This window comes from Pezoporus occidentalis, unplaced genomic scaffold (assembly GCF_034315485.1).
Source record: "Pezoporus occidentalis ecotype Australia unplaced genomic scaffold, CSIRO_AGI_Poc_V1 ctg37, whole genome shotgun sequence".
NCBI lineage: Eukaryota > Metazoa > Chordata > Aves > Psittaciformes > Psittacidae > Pezoporus > Pezoporus occidentalis.
In genome coordinates this window covers 4865393-4888999 of record NW_026915691.1, presented here as the reverse complement: position 1 = coordinate 4888999, position 23607 = coordinate 4865393, and the positions used below count along the sequence as shown (strand labels likewise).

General features: G+C 50.8%; 5 protein-coding genes across 8 annotated transcripts in view; all 5 read right to left on the bottom strand.

The window, feature by feature from the left end:
• The window catches only part of TBX1 (T-box transcription factor 1), a 162142-nt gene extending 160344 nt beyond the window's left edge, over positions 1 to 1798 (bottom strand). The window contains exon 1 of the mRNA XM_062631475.1: positions 1695 to 1798. The gene's annotated coding sequence lies outside the window, so the exon portion shown is untranslated. The remainder of the gene's footprint in view (positions 1 to 1694) is intronic.
• COMT (catechol-O-methyltransferase) overlaps positions 1 to 23607 on the bottom strand; it is a 363876-nt gene that overhangs the window by 297151 nt on the left and 43118 nt on the right. The gene's annotated exons all lie outside the window — the stretch shown is intronic.
• Positions 2277 to 4597, bottom strand: GP1BB (glycoprotein Ib platelet subunit beta). The gene has a single exon (XM_062631505.1). It carries the CDS (start codon positions 3769 to 3771, stop codon positions 3160 to 3162), a length of 612 nt encoding a protein of 203 aa, XP_062487489.1. The 5' UTR covers positions 3772 to 4597; the 3' UTR covers positions 2277 to 3159.
• The window catches only part of SEPTIN5 (septin 5), a 44620-nt gene continuing 27373 nt past the window's right edge, over positions 6361 to 23607 (bottom strand). For 2 of the 4 annotated variants that reach the window (XM_062631490.1, XM_062631487.1), the window contains exons 2-11: positions 17169 to 17265; positions 16576 to 16662; positions 15896 to 16019; positions 15589 to 15723; positions 14802 to 14919; positions 14317 to 14418; positions 13350 to 13446; positions 11986 to 12121; positions 10032 to 10134; positions 6361 to 9693 (exon numbers count right to left, since the gene is read on the bottom strand). In XM_062631490.1, coding sequence (XP_062487474.1) covers positions 9637 to 9693; positions 10032 to 10134; positions 11986 to 12121; positions 13350 to 13446; positions 14317 to 14418; positions 14802 to 14919; positions 15589 to 15723; positions 15896 to 16019; positions 16576 to 16662; positions 17169 to 17265 — 1056 coding nt within the window. In that variant the 3' untranslated portion in view covers positions 6361 to 9636. Of the gene's footprint in view, positions 9694 to 10031; positions 10135 to 11985; positions 12122 to 13349; positions 13447 to 14316; positions 14419 to 14801; positions 14920 to 15588; positions 15724 to 15895; positions 16020 to 16575; positions 16663 to 17168; positions 17266 to 21386; positions 21471 to 21519; positions 21840 to 23607 lie in introns of those variants that run through there. The other 2 variants (XM_062631488.1, XM_062631489.1) reach the window with 2 other exon arrangements.
• The window catches only part of LOC134170244 (septin-2), a 74065-nt gene continuing 67626 nt past the window's right edge, over positions 17169 to 23607 (bottom strand). The window contains exon 13 of the mRNA XM_062631493.1: positions 17169 to 17265. The gene's annotated coding sequence lies outside the window, so the exon portion shown is untranslated. The remainder of the gene's footprint in view (positions 17266 to 23607) is intronic.

Genomic DNA, 23607 nt, shown 5'->3' with positions numbered 1-23607 from the left:
GAAAAACTGGTTCTCTGTGGGACTCTAGGCTAAAATTCTCAAAGCTCCAAAATCAGCTTGCTTTGCTTTCAAGACTTCTTTTACTGTGCAAAGCATGCAAGCATCACCACGTGGTGAAAAAAGAAGGTATTTAAAAGAAGGTAGAACCAGTGCGCCTTCCCCAGCGTCATCTACCAACCATTTTGTCCTTCACTTAAAAAGCGCTGACCTGCTTTTCAGACACCTCAAGCTTAGAGCTCTGCATCAGTGGAGGCTGCAAACACACTCTGGTTTGGATTCCAATGTCTTTCAGAGACAGGAGCTGCTTGGAAGCACTGTGAATCTTTGGCAATGCAGCAGCCTGTCTGGCAGGCCTGGCAGCCCAATTCTGCATGCCCAGGTGTTGGATTGGCCTTGATACTATTAAGTTATTTGTAAAGCATCTTAATGGTTGGCATTTATCTTTGCCATATTTCACCACTGCTTCCCTTTGGAAGCCACTGTGAAGCCTTGGACAGTCCCTCCCTTCAGAAAGGAAGCCAGTTCTCCCTTCAGCAGTACAGCAGACCCTCCACAGGCCAGCGGAGCAAGAAAGCATCTGTGACATGCAGCTTTCCAAGCCAGGAGAAGCCAAGACATGCAGGCACTAGATTTATGGATTAGACATGCTGCCATGGCATACAAATCACTCTGCACTCAGTGCAATTCATTATCACATTGCTATGGCTAGTCACATTCTTCACAGGTGCAAATGATGCCAAAAAGGCTTTTTACCTTTCATGTGCCAAAACTTAATGATGCAGAGTCAGGACCCTTCCTGCCTCCCCAGGGAAATGAAACCACGGTCAGCAGTTGTTCTGCTCTGGGCACACCAAGTACTGAAGGTTTTCCAGCACCCCACGGCAGTGGTGACAGGCAGGCAGCTCAGCAGTCACAGGGCTGGGATTGTGCCTAGTCCAGCCTCTCCCAGTACCTGAGCCTGTGCCTGCAGCACTGTCAGTACCTGCCCACGTGCACCGGCAACATCCTCCAACACAGGTAAATTCAGCTAAAAACCTGCAGAAAACTCAGGGATTCATTCTGCCACACCAGCACAACTTGGGAAAGCAAAAAGCCTTTTACATTCTCTGCATGTATCAGTAAAGGAAAGAGACTTACCAACAGGCATAAACCAGCTAAAATAGCAGTATAATTGACCTAAAGAAACTAGAAAGAAGGGGTGAAGGGGAGACAGCGCTACTTCCTTACACATCTGCATCTGGATTCTGGGAAAAGGATACTGGGGAAAAACAAGCCAGAAAACAGGCTTTCTACTCCTGGGGAAAAACTATTCCTTGGAGGAGCAGTAACACCACAGTACCTGAAAGTCAAGAGATTTGAGTGTCGGGTGCTTCATGGAGCATCACTTTGGGCACCTCCACGGAGCAGGCTCCTCAGTGGAACTGTGTCCCCCTTTGGAGGCCATGGTTACCGCTGATATTGCAGAGAACATTGCAGCCCCAAACGAGAGGTGCACTGACCACAACACCAAGCAAGGTTCCATCCCCAGCAGAACAAACCGACCAACCAAATCTGCACTGGAACTCCATTTCCTTGGTTGCTACACTGCAACACCCAGTCAGGCAAACATCACAGTGAACCAGTGCTGGAGGGACATGGAGCAGAGAGAAGAAAAGGAGGAAAGAGCCCACCGGGCAGAGCTGTGTGTCACTCACCTCAGCCAGGCTGGCCCAGGCGCACACAACATGGCGAACTGCCCTCACAGCCTTCGACGCCAGCCCGCCCTCGGCAGGGCGAGGAGGCCTCATGTTGCACACAGGACTCCATCTTCGCACCTCAGCGTCCACCGCACAGCACCAGGGCACAGACCCCTCCTTGTCCCCTCCGGCAGCGCCCGGAGCCCCTCCCGCTCCGCAGGGGCTCCCCTCAGCAGGAGGTGAGGGCGGTCAGCGCCGCCCGGGACCACCAGGTGGCGGTTAACGACCGTTAACGGCCGCCCGCCGCCGTTGCGCTGAGGGCTCAGGGCCGCGCCCCACCCACAGGCTGGCCCCTTTACAGACCCGCCGGTGACACACGGTAAGCAGCAGCCTAGGAGCTACCCCAGGAGCCCCGCAGGACCTGCCCGCTGTGAAAGGCGGAAGCTGTCACGGTTAACCCCGTGGCGCGCTGCTGGTAACACCTCCACCTGCCTTCGTTACGTGCTCTGCTCGGCACAGATGGGTGTACAGGAGCCTAAGAAACTGTCCAGGGTGCAACAGAGCGCAAGATTCCCAGTGTAGGATGCAAAAAATAAGCCGTTTAGATCAACATGCATCATTGTTTTATTTCAATTTTGCTTCATTCCAGAAACAGAGGGACAACATAACCGGCAGTAGTCACGGCAGTGGGTCTAAACAAGACCAGATCTCCTGTGCCAGGTGCCATATAAACACAATCAGAGGGAGCCTCCAGGTTCAACACCACTTGGCTCCAGGTGAATGTCTCACAAACACTCAGGGCCCCAGTCTGACACAGTGTATGTTGGAATCAGTATAGAAACTATACATAGATTAAAAGGAATGAAGACAGGGGGAAAAGGGTAGGCTTCTAAACAATTCCTCCCTCCTCCAGAAGAACATTAGGAAAGATGTATTAAGCAAGAAGAAGCATCCTTTCCCTTTTACTGATGGGAAACTGAGACAGGAGAAGACTCAGTCAATTTGTCAAAGTTTACTAAGGCAATCTGTGGTCGCACCAAGGAAACTGTATTTCTCCACTGCCTTAGTCCAGTACCTCAACTGTTCACTGACCACCTCTATTCTCACCTGATCGAGTGCAACCAGAAGCATTGTGAAAATACGGCTGAAATACGCTAGCACAGGAAGGATCAAGCACTACAGGCCCTACAGTTATAAGCAGTTTGAGTCAGTTCTGGTTGCTGTGGTTGATTTCCTTAGTCTATCAAACCAGAACCACCCCGAGCTCATCAAAGCAATAAAAATCATGCTAAAGAATTTAAAGCAGTAAAAACCCACAAGATCAGGTCTTTGAAAATACAGCAAGTGTCTGATCAGGTCCAGTCCTGTTTTGGACGGCAGTCAGGGTCAGATGCTGCACCGAATTGCTCCCTCTGGATATCACAAACCACAGAACCTTAGCACAGCATCACCCAAGGGGAGGAGGGTCTTCAGTCTTGTGATGTTAATCACCATTGTAAGGGCTTCTTGAAGATGCCCATGTGTCTACATGCTGGTGTAGATCTTGGGTAGTGCTCTGAGCTTCAGCAGTCATTCTCCGAAATTTCTGAAGGTAGACAATGATGAAGATAATAAAGACACCCTGGAGGAAAAGGAGGATGAAAAGACAGAGCTGAGAGAGGAGAGCCAGGATGCAGTACCAGTACTGGCACGTGGCAATGATCTCATCTTCTGTCAGATAGGCAATGATCCGGCCCTGCAGGTGAGCTGGGGAGCTGCATCTCACATCTCTGTATAAGGTCCGGTTCTGCTGCCACTGGAGCCAGGAGCGCAAGTAGAGGATGTCGCAGTTGCATTCCCAAGGGTTGCCCTGCAGGTAGACAACCTGAAGACTCTTTAGATTGTCAAAGAGCCCATTGGGAATAGAGGTGAGCTTGTTGTAACCAAGGTGGATAATTTCAGCTGAAGGGCGGAAAGCAACAGGTAGTTTTGCTAGAGTTAGGTCTTTTGAAGTGCAGTCGATAATGGTGGTGGTACACTTGCATGGCACAGGGCATGTAGGTATCACGAGTGGGAGGAACCCAAGGAGAGGCAACAAGAGAATTCCACTGTTCATCTTCACCTGCAAACACTCTCCTGGTGAGACTGGATGAGGTAGAGACCAGGAAAGTAGACACCACACACTCTAGGATGACAGCAGGTTTTTTGCTGGTTTGTTCTGAGAATGAGTTTCTAAAGTTGGATGAATTTGCTGTCCTTCACAGGAGTGCGAGAGCTCTGAAAAGAACAGAGTTAAAAGAGGCATGCAAATTCTTGGTCTCTTATTACAGAAGAAATGTTCCTGGTCTTCTAACCCTGGATTTGAGGAGGGATATGAACAGATGGCTACTGGGAGGCTTAGCTGCAGCCATCAAATTTATTTTAACTAGTCCTCAGAAGTGTACAAGAGCTGCTTGTATTTTCAGCATCACTGGAGGCGCAGAAAATTTATGTGAAGGAATCAAAAATTAGGATATGAAACTGCTCATGCCTTATCACAGCTCTGAATCACAATTGTAAGCAAAGCTTTTTTCATGCAAACTACAAGAGGAGATTCAGAAACAAATGTAGTGTTACCACAAGTAAAAAATAGTCTTTCCAGTGTTGAAAAGAAGTGATAAACAGTCCTTGGCCAGCAGAGAGACTACTGACCACCAAGGGTGGAGGTCAGTGGAGTTTTCCATGCTAGATATTGCTCCAGCATGTGAATAATCTCCTACTGGAGCTGTGGCCATACTGGGAGACACAGGTCAATGAGCTGTCTGTGTCGCAGTCTTACACCACTGAACACATAAGCTGCTATAACTTCTTTAGGAAAAGAACTACACTTACCTACAAGGCAGTGCTTTTCTGTGCAAATAAAACAAAGTTACCAGAGGTAACTCTGTTGACTTACCAGAGTAGTTCAATCCTTGCTTTCTTGCTGGCTTTACAAGACAAGAGGAAGGTCATAAGGCAGCCCAGCCAGCACAAGAGTGTTTGCAGCTGCATAGCTGAGCTCCTGGATAATCCCCTTGCAGCTGGCTGGCAAGATAAGGGTCAGGCTCATCCCAAGGACACCTCCTACATGAGGCCTTCCTGCAAGTCTGCTGCATGTCACCGGAAGCTGAGGCTTCATTGAGCAAGTGTTCCAAGAAATGGGAACTGACACTGCTCACAAGAACATATTTGCCAGGAGAGATGCTGACAGTACTGCTAACTGTGATTCTGGGCCCACAGGCTTGGTCTGACAGAAACATCACAAAGGCTCAATTGCAAAGTAGTAACTCACACTGCGTTTCAACCTGGAAGGCGACGTTACTGATATGTACCACACTCCCTGAGCGCTGCAGCCTTTGGTTTCTCTGTCTCATGAGGAAGACTATATTTGGCAGAGTGGGGAGACCTAGCACTTTGCAGTGTACTGACCCTGAGGTTTCACTTGAAGCAGTGACACAAATCTACTCCTAATTAGCAGTGGAAGAAAATGGACTTTGCTGTAAAAAATGGACTTCAGTGACCACAATAGTGTCAATAGTTGAGCCAAGGAGAAAGATTAGCCAGGCACCTGCATCCTCTCATGATAGTTACAGGCTTAAAATATAACTCTTGGCATTTCACTGTCTATATCAAAATAAACCTGTTAGATTCACAGGAAGGATAACAGACCGGGAAAAATAGTGCTCTGAGGACTGCTCTTTAGGTAGCCAAGAGAGTCGGCACCTCTCAACAAGTCCAGCTTGTAGCTACTGATAAAAAGACTGACCACATCATTTATTCAGAAGTTGCATTACACAAATACACTTGAACAGGTAAGGCCAAGTGTCAAAACTAAATTCAGGTAGAATCTTGTCTTCTCAAGGCCATCACACCTTCACAGATATTTTTCTGCCATCAAAGCATTGTCTATGCTCCTTAGGATAAGGCCACCAGAATTACATTGTGAAACTATTGCTGTATTGGGCACAACTCTCCATTACCTTGTACTGTGCACATCATACAGAGCAGAAATGATGAACATCATGAATGTGCTGATGCTAAAAGAATTTAGGGTGTAAACAGCAGCAGAATTTGACACTAACCAAGGAAAAATCTTCAATGCCCTGAACAAAACAAACTTTAAATTTCTAGAAAGTTGAAGCAGATCACTCCAGTTGTTTCACTGATAGGCAGAGCAGGAAAGAGGTTAACAAATGAACCCAGTTTGTCCTGCAGGGCCTGGTTTCCACTTGGGAGCAGCCTGACTACTTCCTACTACTAAGCTACTACTACTAAGTTTGCTCAGCAAACTTACCTTGTCTCATGCATTTGGTGCTACATTTACTCACAATCTAGTGAATGGCAGAGAGCTGATCAGGAGCCAGATCCACTGTGGCTCTGCATGCAGCACAGACTTAGCAGTGCTCCTCTGGCTCCTTAAAACTGGATTTCCCAGGACTGGATCCTGCCAAGCTGCCCATTTCTGACTTAGACACTGCTCCTAGGGGAAGCTTAAAGATAGAAGATCTTCAAGTTTATCTTGTCTAGCTTCTGACATCAACAGGCTAGGAATCGCATCAAGAAGCCATGCCTGAAGCCTTCTCTGACAGAATGAGACAAAAGGAGAAACAGTGTCAGTTTTGCTCTCTCTTACCCATAATGTATCACCATTACTGCTCAAGGGAACTGAAAATTAAACCGAAAGAGGTTGTTGGTTTTGAATGTATTTATTTCACTGATCAATTCAGGTAGTAAACATTAATAATAATAATAATAATAATCATTTAATAAAATGGATATGGTTTAAAAGGTTTTTTCTTTTTTCACAATGACAAAATGTTCAAACAGAAATTTACAAAAAAAATATATATTATAATAACCCAACAGATGGACAGGGAAAAAAGAGCCTAGGAATGGAGCAAGGGGTGGGGAAAATGTGTGGCCGGAGCAAGCCAGAGCTAAAGCACAGCAAGAGTTTGTGAGGAGGAGCAGGGAACACCATTGCAAAGCAGGAAGAGTGGAACCCCCTCCTTCACTGGGGGGAGGCATGCGGGAAGGCAGCAAGGACTGCACAGGCAGGACACAGGCAGCGGCACACAAAGAGTTCATGCCACGGCTCCATTCCCAGCCAGGCACAAGGTCTGAGATGTTGTACCGACAGCCCCAGCTGCAGCCTGGGATAGCTCTGTAGAGCAGGACACCAGCCCTGCAGCGACTCACTCAGCAGAGCAAAGCTTGGCAGAGACATGGGAACGTGCCTGAAGGTACAGAGGTCGCATATGAGGCTGTGGGGGGTTGTGTGAGGGGAGGTGTTAAATTGCTTTCCTATCCACACTTCTCACTGCCAGAGCCAAATGGCCAAGCTATGTTTGTTCAGGAGTCTCTTCTCCACTTACTGTGCAGCTCAATGCTGTAGTACAAAACACTCCTCCTTTGATAAAGAGATGCCACCTTTTAGGCCAGAGTCAGAAGCCCTGGTGCCCCCAAAGTCAGTTTCTAATCCTGTTCCAGGCAGCCCCCCAGACTGGTGCTCTGTGCAGGGAACCTCCTGCATGGAGACATGATTTCACCAGTACCACTGCCCCTCTGCAGAAGCCATCTCTAGTGCCTCACTCCTGGGCATTCTGTGGACAAGTTGAACAACCTTTATCAGCTGGTAGCCAAAGGCTTCAGCTCACTGTAGGGGACTGACTTGTGTCTATTGACTTGACATAGGAGCCATGTGCACTGAGCTGATGGAGGCTTCCTCACCCAGGGGGACAGACCCTCAGCAATCCTGCCTGTCTGTGATCAGTGCTCTCACCAGCATACAGCACTTCTGCACACAGCCCAGCATAAAAGCTGTCAGCTCCTCTACTCCAGAGGGTAAAGGTCTCCTTTGTTTTCTAGGAATGAATCTGTTTGAAAGAGGAACATGGAGGCAGCTCCTCTTTCAGGCTACTCCCCTGCTCAAGTAAGCACATTGCACAAAGAAAGGGTATATTTCCTCCTTAAGCACCTTGGTCCTGCATGTTATTGAAGACAAGCTGAACCCTTCCCCTCTCCTAGGCTGGCACTGCCACTGTTGCTTATGAGCCAAATACAGGGGAAAATGAAAGAAAAAACAATAATTGTTGGACACTGCTCTTGCCCAGCTTGTACATTTCTGCCAAGGGGCTTCCACCCTTGCTTTGTCCTTCCACCCTGTGCCAGGGCCTCTGCCCTGCCCCGACAGCCCAAGTTCAGGCTAAGCAGGGGCTCTGTACAGTGAATAACTGGAACCAGCCAAACTACTCACCACCTGGACAAGCCCTGCAATGCCTAATAACATAACTCAGGGTCTAGCCAATCCTGGACAACACTGTGCTTCCTACCCAGGTAGATCTACTGGGGAGTCAGCGATGGAGGAACAGATAGAAAAGGGGAAAGGAGACAGAAGAATCACACTGGGAGCCAGAGGAGCCAAAGGGCCCAGCCCATGGTAGCAATCCCTGGAGTCGGAGAGAAGAGTCAAGTGTGTTTCTCTCCCTGATTCCCTGCAAGGGCGGCAGTGTGAGACCTGCCCTGTCAGCCCCATCACACTCCAGGGCTCTGCTCTGGCTGGATTAAAGTTAAAAATACTGCAGGAAGCAAGAACAGGACAGAAGCTGCTGGGCAACAAGTGCTCTTATCTCTGCCCAGCAGATCCACCAGCCTTCCCAGCACTGAGACAGGAAGAGCCTCGGACCAGGGAGGGGGAGAAAGGCTGAAACCCAGGGGAAGGGCAGGGGAGCAAGTGCCAAGTCTGCTGGGCTGTGCTCAGCCCCATGCAGTGACACTCCTGCACATGCTGACCCCGCACCTGCCTGGACAGGCAGCTTGCAGATCTCTGGAACAAGTCTACAAAAACTGGTCCTTTTCTCAGCAGCAGCTCAGGGCCAGCAACGCACTTCTAGGACCACAAAGCCTGCGGCCAGGGCCCAGCTCTGCATTCAGGGATGGATTTCAGCCCTAGGGTTTCTATCCCTTCCGAAGCAGTCCCAACCAAGTGTTCTGGCTACTACAGTGCTTTTCAGAACAGATACTCCAGACACACTGCAGCTGGATGACCAAAGCTAAACCTTATGCAGCTACCAACTGCAGGACTCTGGAGTTCCTCTACTAACACCTCCAGCCTGCCATAAGAGGAAACCATGGCTGGGAAAGTGCTCATTCACATCATCTCCTCCTTGCAGGCAGCAATCAACAACTCATCCTCTCTTCCAGAAAAGACAAAACTGAGAGCAGTAGAAGATGTTTTCTTCTAACTGACCTCAAGAGACTCAGCCCCTCACCACTCAGTGCAAAGATCCCAGAGTTTTTTGATAGGAAAACTAAACCCAACCGACTAAACAACCCGGGCAGGAAACCAGGCAACCATCAGGACCCCTGAGCAGGTCAGTGCACAGAGAAACCCCCAGCCCCAGCTCCCTGGGCCACAGCTGGCCTCAGGCTGAGGAGCCGATCAGCACAGGTCAAACTCACAGGAGGGTACGGCTGCCTTTACAATGCTTGTGCTGGCCCCAGACAAGGGGAATGGGGAAGGGGCACAGCACCTCAGTTGGGAGTAAACATTTACGTGCATTGACACAGATAGTCAAGTTCGTACACCAGAGAAACCAGGACTTTAAATACCAGAGCATTCCCAAACAAGAGATTAGCACATGGGAAAGGGACATCTTTTTCTTTTCTTTTTTAGGATGCCTTAGAGACTTCCCAGGCTATTTTCTTTAAAAATAAAAATAAAAAAAAAAAGAAATAATAATTATTAAAAAAGAAATAAGCATCAGTAAACTGTTAAGTGAACAGCCTCCTCCACAATCCAGCTGACTGCAAAGCCAGCACTGCTGCTAATAAATTAGAGGGTGCGGGTGCAGCTCTTGCCCACAAGTCTATACAACAGGAAACCTTTTCTAAACGTCCACAGCTCTTGCCAGGCCTCAGATGGTCACTGGGGAATTCCCTCTGCCCTCCGAGTGCCTGCCTCTCATTGATCCTGCATCTGCTGCTGCATCTTCTGCAGCATCTCTTGCATCCGCCGTAACTGCATGAGACACAAAAGAGATAGTCAAAAAGGGATCTGCTGTGGCCTGAAGATGGTCATCTGCACTGGGCACAGTCCCTTGGAGCTGAAAAAGGGGTCCCTCAGGTAGTATTAACTCTTGCCAGAGCACAGAGATATCTGTACCTGGGGTGGAATGGAGCCATGTTTCCCTGACAGAGGAAGCCACAGGTTTCACACCCTGTCCTCCGCACCAGGAGCCCATGATGGCGGGAGGCAGGAGTGGGAAGCCTCAGGACAGCCTCCATGGGGAAATCCTGGAAAAAGTCCTCATATTCCAACTCCAACACCAAGGAGACCAAGGCAGAAATGACTCTCACCTCCTCATCCTTCATTTTGATCAGCTTCTCTGTCTCAGTGTCTGGTGTTGGGAGAGGCAGGATAGGAATTGGGCTTTCTATCCTGTTGTCCTGAGTCAGCTTGCTAGAGAGATGGAGAGAGGGGAGAAATGCAGTCACTTATGGTTCAGGCTGGCTAGCTTTGGTGTCCCCACATGATGGCTGTCACTCATGACAGCAGACCTGCCAGCAATACAGCAGCATGCACCCAGCCAAGTGGAGGAGCTGTGGCACAATCTAGCCCAGAGGCGTGGGATGCACTCAGATGCACAATGAGACCAATGCCAGTGAAAGTTTTCAAAACAAAGCTTGTGGATAGCTAACAGGGAAAATCCAAACCAGGCTCACAATGAGAGCAAACACAGAAAGAGCTGATGTTTCTGACCACCTTTTGTAGCTGCACTGGCGAGCTTAGCAGAGACATTTACAGACAATTCAGCTGGTCTCCTTTGGCTCATATGTGCATGTGCCTATGCAGCATCGATGCATACTACCAGCATCCCTAAGGCATGACATGCTCACCATGGTCATTTTCTTTCCAGGACAATAAAACCAGAGGAGCAGTTTAATTGCTACAGGCCTTTATAACAAAGCCTGCCCTCACATTCAGGAGGCAGTAGACATGAGAAGCAATGGCACAGCAGCATTGTGATGAGGGCTGGGATGCCCATCAGTGCAGGCTGGGAAGAGAGGAAGGAGGTGACTTGCTTACAAAAGTCAGAGGACAGGGTGGTTGGTAATGACTGGGAATTCAAAATGCCACTTGCAGGTGTTTACCACTTGGAGTCACCGTTGGCTCATTATTGAGTGAATTCCAGTCCTAGAGCTCGGGATCTCCTCCCAGAACATCTCTCTAGAGGACCCTTATCCCACTGCTAGAAATGGCCACGGTCTGATTTTATGAGACCTCTTCACTGACAAGGAACTAGCCGTGCAGTGAGAAATGGCACCAAACAACCTTTTCTTAAGCTGAGTAACTGCTTTTTCATCATGCTCTTCTTTTAATAGATACACAGCCTACCTAAATAGCAGCTGTGACACTTCTCTCAGATCTCTAACATTTAACACAGTTATTTTCGGACTCCCTATTTTCAATGTTGAAAAAGACAGGCTCCTCTGCTATGCAAAAGTACTGAGATACACTGTGTGTGAACAGAATGTGCCAACCTACATGTTTGCACACATGCAGGACTGCTCCTTGGTGAAGTGCAGCCATGTCTGCAACGTGGCAGCACAGAGCTACCCAGCCAGTTCAGGCAGGAAGTGAAAGGGATGGTTTGCAACAAATGACCTAGTAAACCTAAAATGTGTCACCAGTATTGCAGTCATGGAGGGAAGAAGGAAAAAGAATTAAGATGTTTCAAATTAGTAGCCTGTGAGTGTTCTCTATTTTCTGGTCATTGTGACTGAAACCACAGAGAATCAAATGCAATGGGAAGACAATGCAGAGACATCTTTGGAGATGTGTTAAGAGTCTTGCTAATTGCCTGGACTCTGTTGTCTCAGAAACAACAGCATCCCAAGGGTCATGCTGTGATTTGGACACAACCACACATTGCAGAATGCCTTCCTCTCTGGCAATGCATGCAGCTATCACCCACCAGAGAAATGATTTATCCCGTTTCATTAGGCTGGATTTGTTTCACCCAGAGCTAGGAACAGCTCTTCAAAATAATCTCCAGGCCTGTTTCTCAAGATCTACATGGGGAATCCTCAGACAGGAACATGGATTCTCAGAAGCATCCCCACCATGGGTTCAGGCTGTGACAGACATGCTTGGATTTGCTATTTTAGCCCCTAGTGCCAATCCCCAGACTGCAGCCCAGCATGTCCCCAGCAGACGCAGAGCCTTCTGATGAACAAGCAGTTGTGAGAGCAACCCCAGCTCTGCAGTGAGACACCCCTGCCATCTCTGGATGAAGCCATGGGGACCTACCTGGTCATTTGCTGGATGCACTGAGCTCGGTAGTTCTCATAGTGGACATCGCAAGTGACGTCCTTCAGGTCATGCATGTGTGTCCGGATCAGCATGTTCCGCAGCTTCACAAAGTCGCAGTGTGCCTGGTTTTCCACTGCGGAAGCAACGGTGGGAGAGTGCTTGGATGTCACACCTCAGCAGCCCTTTCCAGGGAGACTCTTCGCACCTCCCAGCACCCAGGCTGGACTAAAACTCCCCATAGGGCTTGCTCCTTATCTTCCACCACTGCCTGGGGCTCTCCCCCTGGCCCTGCCTCCAGCCTTGATGATGCTCTGAGCTTCTCAATGCTGAGGCCAGGCTGCTCAAGTCACTGTGTTCCCAAGACTTTTGCTGGGCAAGAGTATTAATCAAGCATGTACAGAAGAGCCCTGAAGGAGGATGCTGCTCCCAGGTACATGGGATGTCACTGTTACAACCACAACGAGCACAGCCAGTGCTGGTGGCAAACTGCTCATCTCCTCAGACTTTTGGACTGACTGAAAGGCCCCCGTAGGCTCCAGGCAGCACTGCAGGACTCCACAGGGCAGTGCTGTGTTCAGTAGCTGTGTGCCTGCCGTGGTGATCTCCATTTACCTCTCTGCAGAGCTGGGGGAAGCCGCTGTGTCAGGCCCAGCTTCTCACAGAGTTGATCTCCCGGCCAAATGCCAGCACTACTACAGGCACAGCCCCCTCTGGAGCCAGCAGCTGGGCAGCCCAAGCAGTGGGCACCAGCGCACAAGTGCACAGCTTTTGGGATCTAAAGCTGCAAGAGCTTAACGCAATGCACCAGCATGGGGGAGTCAGCAATAGCAGCAAAAGCTATTCCAGGGTTATTCTGCCTATGGGCCTTATGACATCCCTTTAGAAAGGAAGAAAGTTAGAGACAAACACACTGTGCACAAGCACAGCCTCCAGCCCAGCAACTCTAGCACACACAGGACCAGCAGCAAAGGACAGACTGCAGGAAGGTTTCTTATTCAGTTTGACTGAGGGCAGTGGCTTCTCCCCAGAAACTACACTGGCAATGCCCAGTCACCCCCCTTGATAAGAAGCCCTATCCTACTGCATTAAAGCCCAGGCATTCTCCCATTCACACTGGAGCCTCTCTTCTTCAGTCTGTCATGGCTTCAGAGGCAGGGCAACTGCTGCACCCCCAGTAACAGACCTCCTGAGCTAGTCCCAGTGCCTCTGTCTCTACCATGCCCTGTCCCCTGCCATGTGCCAAAGGTGTCACAGTCAGTCACAGCTGTGTAGAGATAAGCTTTCCCCTGCCATCCATTACGAGTGCCTGCCTGTCCTTCCCCCACCCCTGCCTGCCCCTGTCCCGGGCACCACATGCTTACCTTCCACAATGCCCCAAGGGTACAGCCGTCCACGGACCCGCTGGCCTTTCGCCTCCACCACAGTGTTACTGCCAATGACGGCAAAGGGAGCGCTCTCCTGGAATGAGAGGCACCGCTGAGCCCAGGGCTGCCTGCACATCCCTCCTCCAAGGGTTTAAACTCAGGAGTAAGGAGGCAGGTGCTGGAAAGGCCTACCCCTACAGGGACATCCACATGTGCCACAGTACAGGACACCACAACCCAGTTGCAGAGAAAAGCCTGCTGCACTGGGATCTCCCAGCCCGACCTCTTCTCAGCTGTCCTGAGGGAAGCTGTGTCTCTGCTGCTGCCTGCATCCCTTCTTTACAAGGAAGCCAGAGTAGAGAGGCTGGGACACCAAGCAAATGGGACAATGTAGGCCAAGAGCTTGTCCAGGCAGGGATGTACAGGCTTGCTCCTCTCTGCTCAGAAGAAAGCCAAAGCCCATTGCACCTCTCTGACAGGAGAAACAAGGCCATAATGCATGCACACACAGGGCTGGCTTAGCCTGGGAGAGGCTCAGGCCTGGGCTGCTGGGGCCTCCAGACAGGTCTATATGATCACGCTGTCTCCCCCCATGTAACTAATGTGTCACGGTGGTGCCTCATCACTCACAAATCACTCCTCCTTTCTCAAGGGATCACTCAGAAACAGGTGTTTGCAAATACTGTACAACACAGCCTTCATCTTAAATGTAGGCTGAGGTAGACTGAGGAAAGACTGACACTGGTGGGAGAGCAGAACTGCCAGGTCTTCATGCCACTCTTTGCTTCACAGCAAGGACATCAGCACCTTCTTCAGGCTATCTACCACGTGAGCCAACATAGGCTGTCCCTTGGGTATCGGTAGCACAGGGCTTTGGCACACATGAAGCAGCTCTGGCTCCTTCTGGAGCAACCTACATACCCATGAGCCTGACTTCCCAGACCCCGCTGAGCAGGTTCCTTACCTTCAGCTCTCTGTCTTGCTGTTTGAACTCCTCATCTTCATCAGAGTCACACTCAGGAAACTGGTACACTTTAATGCCAAATTTGTCAATCTCTTCCCTGATCTGTGTCCATGCAAGACAAAACCAAAAGGACATAACACTGAGCAATACAGAAATGCTGGGTTTATTCCCTGTTTGTGCAACCATGGTTTTGCTATAGCCTACAGATGGTGACAGGATTTGATGTTTCTACAGAGTGGGTCTTTCTGAAGACAACAGTTCCCTTCTCACAGCAGAGCACTGCTGCAATCAGATTTACAGGTACTGTGTGTGTATATACATATGCACACACACACTATAGATATATATGTACACATATACATATATGCAAACGTACATATACGTACATATATACAAACGTGTGTATATATATATATGTCCCCTCCCTCCTCAGCCCATCCCTACCACCACAGTAGGTATAATCCTGTAGAGAAAGAGCATCTCACCCTCTCTTTTAGCTTCCGGATCTCAGAGGGGATCAGGCAGTCAGCTTTGGCAATCAGGGGCACAATGTTGACCTTCTCATGCAGAGCCTTCATGAACTCAACATCCACAGGCCTCAATCTGCAGCAGAGATGAGGAGGGACATTATTAGCAAGGACACACTGAGCAGCTTCCCCTCCAGCCTCTCCCACCCATCCAGCATGAAGGGAAAAGGACAGCACTGCCACAAGAGCCTGCAGCAGTACAGGGACAGCCCTCAGCTAGAGCTGTATCCTCAGGAAAGCTGTTTCAGATTTTAGCCACTGAATGTCTCACACAGACATAGGCCAGGTATTTGCTCTGTTCCAAGCTAAATACTGCCCAGGCCACAGCCTAGAGCCTCCTTCCTGCTGCCCTGTGCTGCAGGCAGCCAACACGGCCCCTCCAGCTGCTCCAGGCTGGCACACAAGCCAGCAAGGGGAAGGGACTGAAGGCAGCCTAAAATTCCCTTTCCTACCCATCAGTCAGGCTTAGCTAGATAGGAAGATACATCTGTGTGCTGTTATTTCTCCTGATTTCCAAAACAGGCTGTAAGGCCTGGGGGAGATCTGCTCTGCCTGATCACAGGCAGTCTGTCATGCCAGAAACAGGGAGGGAGGTGGTGTGATGCTCAGCTAAGGGAGAGCATCCAGACAGCTCTTCTGTACCAACAGCCCTACCAATATAGAAGCTGCTATAGGGCAATCCTAGGTCACAAGGGTCTTCCCTCTGGGCTCAGTCACACCCTGGCCCTGGAGTGGGGGCTCTCACCCGTGCCCAAAGGGTGAGATGAAGTAGAGGCAGCAATGCACTCGGTTGTCCTGGATGTTCTTGCGGTTCAGGCCACTCTCATCACGGAAATACTGCTCAAACTGCTGGTCTATGTAGTCAGTGATGGGCTTCCAGCTGGGATAGGCAATTCAATCAAAACAAAATCACATGTTTAACAGGACAGTGTCTCCTAGGTGCTGTAAGGCAGCATCATCCCCTTTCTACTGCCAGACCCCCTTCCTGTGAAGCACCCACAGAAAACAGACATGACCAAGGACTAGGAGGAAGGCAGCGGTGGCCTGCTCACCACTCAGTGTTGTTAACAGCATCTCCAAAGCCTGGTGTGTCCACTATGGTCAGCTTCAGCTTGACACCCTTCTCCTCAATGTCCACCGTGTGCTTGACGATCTCCACCGTCTGGTTGATTCTCTCTTTGAACAGGAATATGCGAGTTAAAGCCAGGCAGTAATGCTGGGGATCCCCACTCACACTCACAACAATCCAGCTCCTTCCTTATCACTGAGCACAGAGTAACATGGGTTTCACCCTGATCATCCTCTAAGGATCCTCAAGGGAGTGGTACTATGGGAGGCCAGCAGCAAGCAGACAGACTGTGAAGATACACACAGCTCTGAAGTGCTTGTAGCCCAGCTGTTCTGAACATCTTGCCTAGCTGCTTGGGAAGGGGAATCCCTACCACACTCCAGCACCCAAGAACAGAAGACAAATCTCAACACCTCAACCCAAAGGGCTAATGCTGCTCTGTAGCCTCATCTTCCCTGTATAGGACAGAAGGGCCCTCCAGGCAAACCCCTTTTGCTCAAATATTAGTGCCCCTGTAGCCAGTAAAGGACAGCAGGGCAGCAACAGACAACAGGGCTGAAATCCAGCCAAGCCTGTAGCTGCTACAGGAACCAAAATGCTATTCCTTAAGACAGTCCAGATCTCTAGGCACAAGAACATTCACCCCATTTGTCCCCAACTTACCTTCTGCATTGAGGAGCTTTCTGTCTTTGTAGAGGTCTGTCAGGAACAGGCTATTCACCAGCGTGGATTTGCCCAGACCCGACTCTCCTAATTGACAGAGTGCAAAGGGGAGGAGGGAGAAGCAAGTGACATGACCCACTAATTGACTTACAAATCAAACTCTGAACAAAGCTTTGAATCCTGAGCCAGAGGAAGTGAGAGATGAGCTGTCACAAGCTGTTTATCAGCATTAAATTTTTCAAGCAGTGGGAGGACTTTTGCTGCAAGATGTCTCAATCCTTGTACAAACATCATCTCCCAGCTCCTCCATCCTCTCCCCCTCCCTTCCTTTCCCTTGGACCCTGGCTGACTCTGCCTTCGCCACCCAGATCAGCCACTCTATTGGAGAAGCTTGCATGAGTGGGTCAGGAGGGGCCCATCCCTCCTCGGGGAACTGCAACAAAGGCTGTGGAGCAAAGTAAGGTCTGAGACAAGGACCAGAACAGAAGCAGGGGAGGATCCAGGTGCTAAGGGAGTACCTAAGGGAAGTGAGGAGAGCTGGCCACCTCCATGCATCCACCATGTGTCTCAGCCACGTCCATGCACAATCTTACCTGCAACCATCAGGGTGAAGTCAAAACCTTTCTTCACAGATTTCCGGTGGACCTGGTTTGGCAGGGTGGCAAAGCCCACGTACTGCTTCTCATGGTCCTGCAGGGCAGAAGTGGATGGGAGCAGGTCAGGGTGTGCCACCCCTCCTGCTCGAGCCTCACACAGCAACAGGGAGCTGGACTCAAAAAGCTCCTGAGGCAGAGCCAAGAGCTGGAGGAGAGGTTGGTCCCTGCCCTGGCAGCGATGCAGGGCAGGGCACGCACTCCTCTATGCTCAGGGACTTCTGCCCTTCCTACAGATAGACATGGAGGGCCATCTCCTCCCAGCCACAGTCCTGCTTGGCTGCTCTCACCTCCAACCTGTCAGTTCACAGCAGCTTCCCAGCACAGAGAGCACAAGAGAAAAGGCACATCCCACCATTCCAACCAGAGAGCACATCTGGGGCTGCTACTGACACACAGCCTTCCTAACTCTCTGCTCCTCCTGCACAGTCACAGGCTCCCTTCACAGCAGGGTCACCAAGGGTCACTTCTCCCCAGGTCTTTCAGAGTCATTTTTGTCTCTCTCCCTCCAGAGGTGCGTGCAGTACATGATGGAGAGCTCTCTGTAATTAGCACTCCAGGGCTTGTGGTATCCTGAGCCGTGTCTGGAGGCACGGTGGCTTGGCTTTGGCTTGACCTGAAAGGGGATTATTTCTTGCTGTGTCACAGCCACTCCTGGCTGAGTAAGAGGAAATCCTGAATAATCTCTAGTGTTATTTCTGAAGAGAAGGAGCACGGAAAGTGGAAAGATGAAGAAGTATTGGTAACACAGGTGAGATGCTTTCGTTGAGGGTATTACATACAGTATTACTGGAACATTACCTACTGCCTAATCACCCCCCAAAACACAGCCTCCTGTCACTGAGCACTCTTACGCCATAACAGCCACAGCCACCCCACATGCTGTGTACAAGCACACTAAGTGCACAAAGGAGTGACATGACCAAAGGTGTGTTTCACAAGCACATGGCATGCATCCCACAGCCAGGAGCACACACAGCCTGGGCTGTGCCCTAGGGTACACATGTCCTAGGCTCGCGCAGGGTACATCCTGAAGGATGCGCACAGCTCATCTGTGGATTCACAGATCTGCTCCAGGTACTGCCCTCAGCTTGGGCTCAGCACACAGCCTGCTGCTCACAGCTCAGGTGGATGTGGGTAACCATGGACCCATCCATCCACCTAAGCACCCCTGGTCTTGGTCTTTCACAGCCCGCACCCCCACTGCAGTGCGTTCCCTCCCCAGGCCCTATTGCAGAGGGAAGTGCACACCTACCGTGGCAAACCCTTCTCATATACTTTCCAAACTAGACCCAAGGGGAAGCAGCCGTTCACAAATGCCTAAGCTTTGGACATCACAGACCGCTTTCCAGCACCACTGAAAATAAACATACACCTGGAGTCCACATTACAGGCAAACCCACAGAGCCAGGAGTTCCTCACAACCAGCCTCAGCCATCACCTGGCCATGGATACCTTCAAGCACACAGCTGCCCTCACCCCACAGCTCTCTGGCACTGGCTCTCCAGGCATAGCAGGGAAGACCTCTGTTTATCTCCATTCCTGGGGCACACACTCAAAGAAACACAAATCACAATCCAGCCTGTCAAGCTTGAGGCACCTATTTCCATACTGCAAGTGGGCAATGCAGCTTCTGAACAGCCCTCTACAGCCTCTGGCTGCATGTCCACACATGTGAGCATCCTTGGGCATCCTCAGCCATGCAAACTGCAAAGTCCCAGTGGGGACATTCAGCAGGGAGGACACAGTCTCCTCCTTCCAATTTATGGTTGCTCTGGATCTGCTCACTCAGACAGGACAGACATGGCTGATGGCCATCATGGCCCAAGGACTCTGGCAACCTAAAGCAGTGGTGCAGTGAGTAGCAGTGAGACCCCAAGGTGAAAGTGATGGCAGCTCTGACGAGCTGCATGCAGCAAAGCAATGCCTGCCTGAGGGACACTGAACTGCCACCCAAAAGGCTCAGTAAAGGGTAAACACGAGGTGAGAAATGTGATAACAGCAGGATCAAGAAGAGGAAGAGATTGTTTCCAGCCCGGTGAAGCACATCCACGGACGTAACCAACATGTACATGTAACAGCCTGTGCCTCACACTGCAAAGACCAGTGCTGCCCAGTGAGTGACACAAACATACAACATCCTTCCCCTTGCACTTCTCATACAGCCAAGCTTTAGGCAGAGCAGGAAGTGACCTGCCACATGCTATACCAGGCACTGGAAAGGCAATGACCACCCGCTTTATACAGTGACTAGTACTAGTAACATGCTATTTAAACTGTAACTGGGGCTTGGGGTGTGTTTCTCTTACTTTCTTTGTTTTCTAACCTGGATGACTAAGGGCTGACAATGGAGACACTGGGGAACTGAGCTCTGGTGCAACCCCACTTACTTCAGCCAAGTGTAACTGGCTGAACCTGATCTCTCATTTCTGTTCAGCCCCACCAAGAAAGCATGGATTTACTGTACCTCTGGGTACCTCCCCATGGCTTGGTGGAATCACACCTGAAATGAACAAATCCCGGCTGCTGCAGGACCCTGCCCTCTACCCATGACTCATGCGGTCATTTCCCTTCCGAGTAAGGAAGGTCAGTGCTGTGCGCAAGAAGAACTTCCCTCACAGTGGGAGGTACCAGAGTCACTGGTAAAGCCCTGTCCCCAGCCATGGACCTGCTGCAGAGCCCTGCTGTGAGGGTTGCTGAAGGAGGCAGGAGGATTTCTGGGTTGTGAAAGCTAAAGTACATTAAAATACATTAACTACATGATGAGAGACCCATACTGAGGGAGTTCCTGGAGACACCACAGCCCCCTCCTCATGTTCCTGACCCTAACGAGCCAGCTCCATCAAGCTGACACAGGCTTGGACAGCTGGTCTCTGCACTGTGCTTCCCTTGCCAGCCCCAGCTGTCAGCCAAGCCAGCAGCTCTGGCACAAGGAGCCCCTCAACCCACTGCCTCCTCCACGTGCTGTCTTTGTTTCCATTGGCGTGCTGCTCTCGTTCCCCTGGGAACATGCCTCATGCACCACAGTGGTGCCTAGCAAGAGATGTGGCTGACCTTTGGGGCCCTGTCACAAACCAAAGAACCCCAGGACAAGCAAAACACATCTGTACCCTCCCGTGGTACATGCTTGCTGGTCCACCGGACATCACAGCAACACACCATGTCTTCGCATCCTTTGCTACCCAGCTGAGGTGGACAAGGCTCCCTGGCAGGCAGATGCTCTCCCTGGGAGTCCAAGCCAAGGAACAAAGCACTGGTGGGTTACACCCTTTTCCTGTTGAGGGTAGAAATATTTGGGATCTGTTGCACAAAGAAGCCACCCCTGGTATTGAGGTGTCTACAGGGCTGCCTGAACCTCCAAGGCAGGGTACACAGCACAGCCTCCATCGCTCGTGTCTCTCCCAGTTTCCCCCTCAGCTCTCTCGTGAATGTGTTGGTTAAACCCATCCAGATCTTGTGTGACTTCATCATTCAGCCTGCGGATAAATGGGGCCTTGCTGGGTATATTCAAAAGGGCTAAAATTAAACACCATGGGACCACAGAAAATTTAAAGAACAAGGCCCTTCCCCAGGTCTGGAGCAAACCCCAGAAATGATGGGGCTTGTGCTGGGATCCTTCGGGGGAAGCCCTCTCAAATGTCACAGCCTCCGCACAAGCTTGCCCAGGTCCCTCCCAGCCGGACCTTCCTCCAGCTGTTCCTCTCTGGCCAGGCACAGCCGCCACATCCGCATCTGCACGAACCAGCACAGCCCAGCCCCAGAGAACAGGCAGAGCCTTCACTTCCTCTCATTGCCAGAAAGCTGCTTAAATTCACAACACAAGCAGGCCGTGGGGCATGTCTGGCGTCCATCTGCTAACTCGCACCTGGGCTGAGCTCAGGAGTATCAGCAAAGCCACTCGCCCACCAGCATAAGAAACCAGCTAGCAAAGCAACACGATAATGCAAACCAGCCTGCGTTTGGGCACACACGCAGCACTAACTCCTGCCCTGACCCCCCCCCCCCGTTCGTCCGCCAGCACACAGACAAGGAATCACGGCATCAGATAACATGACACACAGAACTATGTCGCACATCTCCCAGCTGTCGAACACCCCCTCTGCCCTGTTCCCACAGGGGCTGCTCCCCTCCTTTCTGTGCCCACCACCTCTCCCTTACCAGCGTCTTCCTGCTCCTCTGCTCCTCAGAGGTCTCATCTTGTGCTGCACACATCTTTTCGGGCACCATCCTCCCCCCTCTCCTGTCCCTGCTGCTCCCTGGCTCGCACAGTGCTATAAATACATCCCTGTACCTTCAGCTTGCCTGGGTGGCTTCGCTGCGCCTGAGTCCGGGGAGAAAGCAGCCGCTCCACTAACCGCTCCTGAATAATGATCGAATCCATACCCGCGGCCGGCAGGACGGACAGCCACCGGCAGCCAAGGGGAAAAAACCCAACCCATGTGTTCCCTCCCAGCCTTCCCTATATCCATGCGGCAGCCCCCCCGCCTGCGCCTGCACACACACGCCGGGCTGGCTCAGCTCGCCCCGGCGCGGCGGCCCAGCGAGGCCAGGAGCAGAGGAGAGCCGAGGCGAAGCCCGGAGAGGAGAGCGGACTCCCCCGGCAGCTGCCCGGGATTTCCTGCCTCCGCCTGTGCTGCGGGAGGAGCCTGCCAGCAAGGACAGGACAAAAGCCACCGGCCGCAGGCCAGAGCTAATGCCTCTCGCCATGACAACGTGCCGCGGAGGGGTTCTGCACGTACCGGATGCTGTCGCAGCCATCAGCCTGACTCCTTTTGTCAGATGGGGCGATGCAGCTGGAGGAGGTCTTGGATATCCTGATACAGGACAAGGGTTTGCTGCAAAGAAACCTGCTCTCAGCACAAACGTGCTGCTTCCAGCTCCGTGGAAGGGTCTGAAGGGTCCAGAAAGCTCCCAGAAAGGAGGTTCCAAACTGAGTCCCCAGATCCCAGTCCTGGTTGACATGGATCTGCCTCCACATGGCGCTGGGCCATCTGTTGTCTAGTCCAGGCTCTATTGCAGCCTCATCTCTAAATCCAATTGGAGTAGCAGGTGATGTGTTCTGAACCTTAGAGCAACCATTTAAGCTTTGAAGGCATTTCAAAATAACTATCTGTGTATTTGTTAAGCGTAAGAACTCAGCCCCACAGCAACCCAGCATGCCCAGAAAAGTCATTCAAATCGCAAGCCTGGGTTCTGAACCTACATGCAAGACCTGCTTTCCAGCTTTTCTATGCAGCCACAGATACTGAACAGGAATTTATTTGGAACAGACAACAGCTGATTACTTCATATTATCATACGATTCCAGGAACTGGGGGGGTTACTGTCACAGCACCTAGAATAAAGCCACGTAAGATGACAAGACTGGTGGTGCTGGAGGAGCCTGCCACTTGCCACACGGGTTCCTGAGCAGCTCTCTGCTCACAGATGAGGAAGGATGAAGATTGCAGCCACACTTCTGCCTCACTTCTCATAGCTCCCCCTGCTTCTCTGGGAAGCACAGGTCTCTAGCAGTGGCTCCACAGAGCACCTGACCAGCAGGGCCTGTGCTGGTCACCCTTGGGCCGCAACCAAGCACCCCAAGCACGGCTGACACCAGGTTCTGCTATACGCTGTCAAGTTACTCCAAGGTCTCCAATGGCCTGAAGTGTGTTGGGAGCTGTGAGAGTGGAAAAAGCTTAGAAACACACCACATACTGAAAAAAAAAACAAAGAAAAAGGAAAAACAACAGTGTTTTACCAATACTGCAAGTCAAGGGAAGGAGACCTCAGAAGCTGCAGGCATAAGGTCCTAAAGACTGAGAAAAGTAAATGTAGGAGAACTGGAAAACACTCCAAGAGCAGGAAAACTCCCACCATACAGCAGCTGTCACATCGCATGCAAGCAGCCTTTTTCCAAACCACCCTGCTCTGCCAGCAGCATCCTTTAAATTACACCCATTGGGTTTTGTTCCCAACTGTTTCTGCATGTGACAGCCAAACAGTAGGCCTGGGCTGACAGCCAGGTGGCAGGAATTGCCACCTCTCAGAACATGTCCATGTCCATGTTTGTCAGCTCTGCCCCTGCTTTGCAGCATTGCTTCATTCCTTAGGGAGCCAATAACCCTGCATCAGCCTCCCAGCCCAGTGGCAGGTCAGACCATGCTCATGACACTGTTTTTCTTCTTCCTAGGTGCAAAATATCTAATCCTTGCTTTCCTGACTGGAGGACTCCACTGCTCGGGTCTGCAGCTGGGCAGTAAGAGCAATGGCTTGTGGCACACCAAAGATGCATCCAAACTTACTTGAGGTAACACAGAGGTTTCACTAGACCTTCCATGCCACAAACCACAATAGCTGCAAGGAAACTGCCCTCTCCAACCCCCACGAATCCACATGG

What these genes read in the sequence shown, in the direction of transcription:
- GP1BB (XM_062631505.1), bottom strand. Translation starts at nt 3,771, where the DNA reads ATGAACAGTGGAATTCTCTTGTTGCCTCTCCTTGGGTTCCTCCCACTC.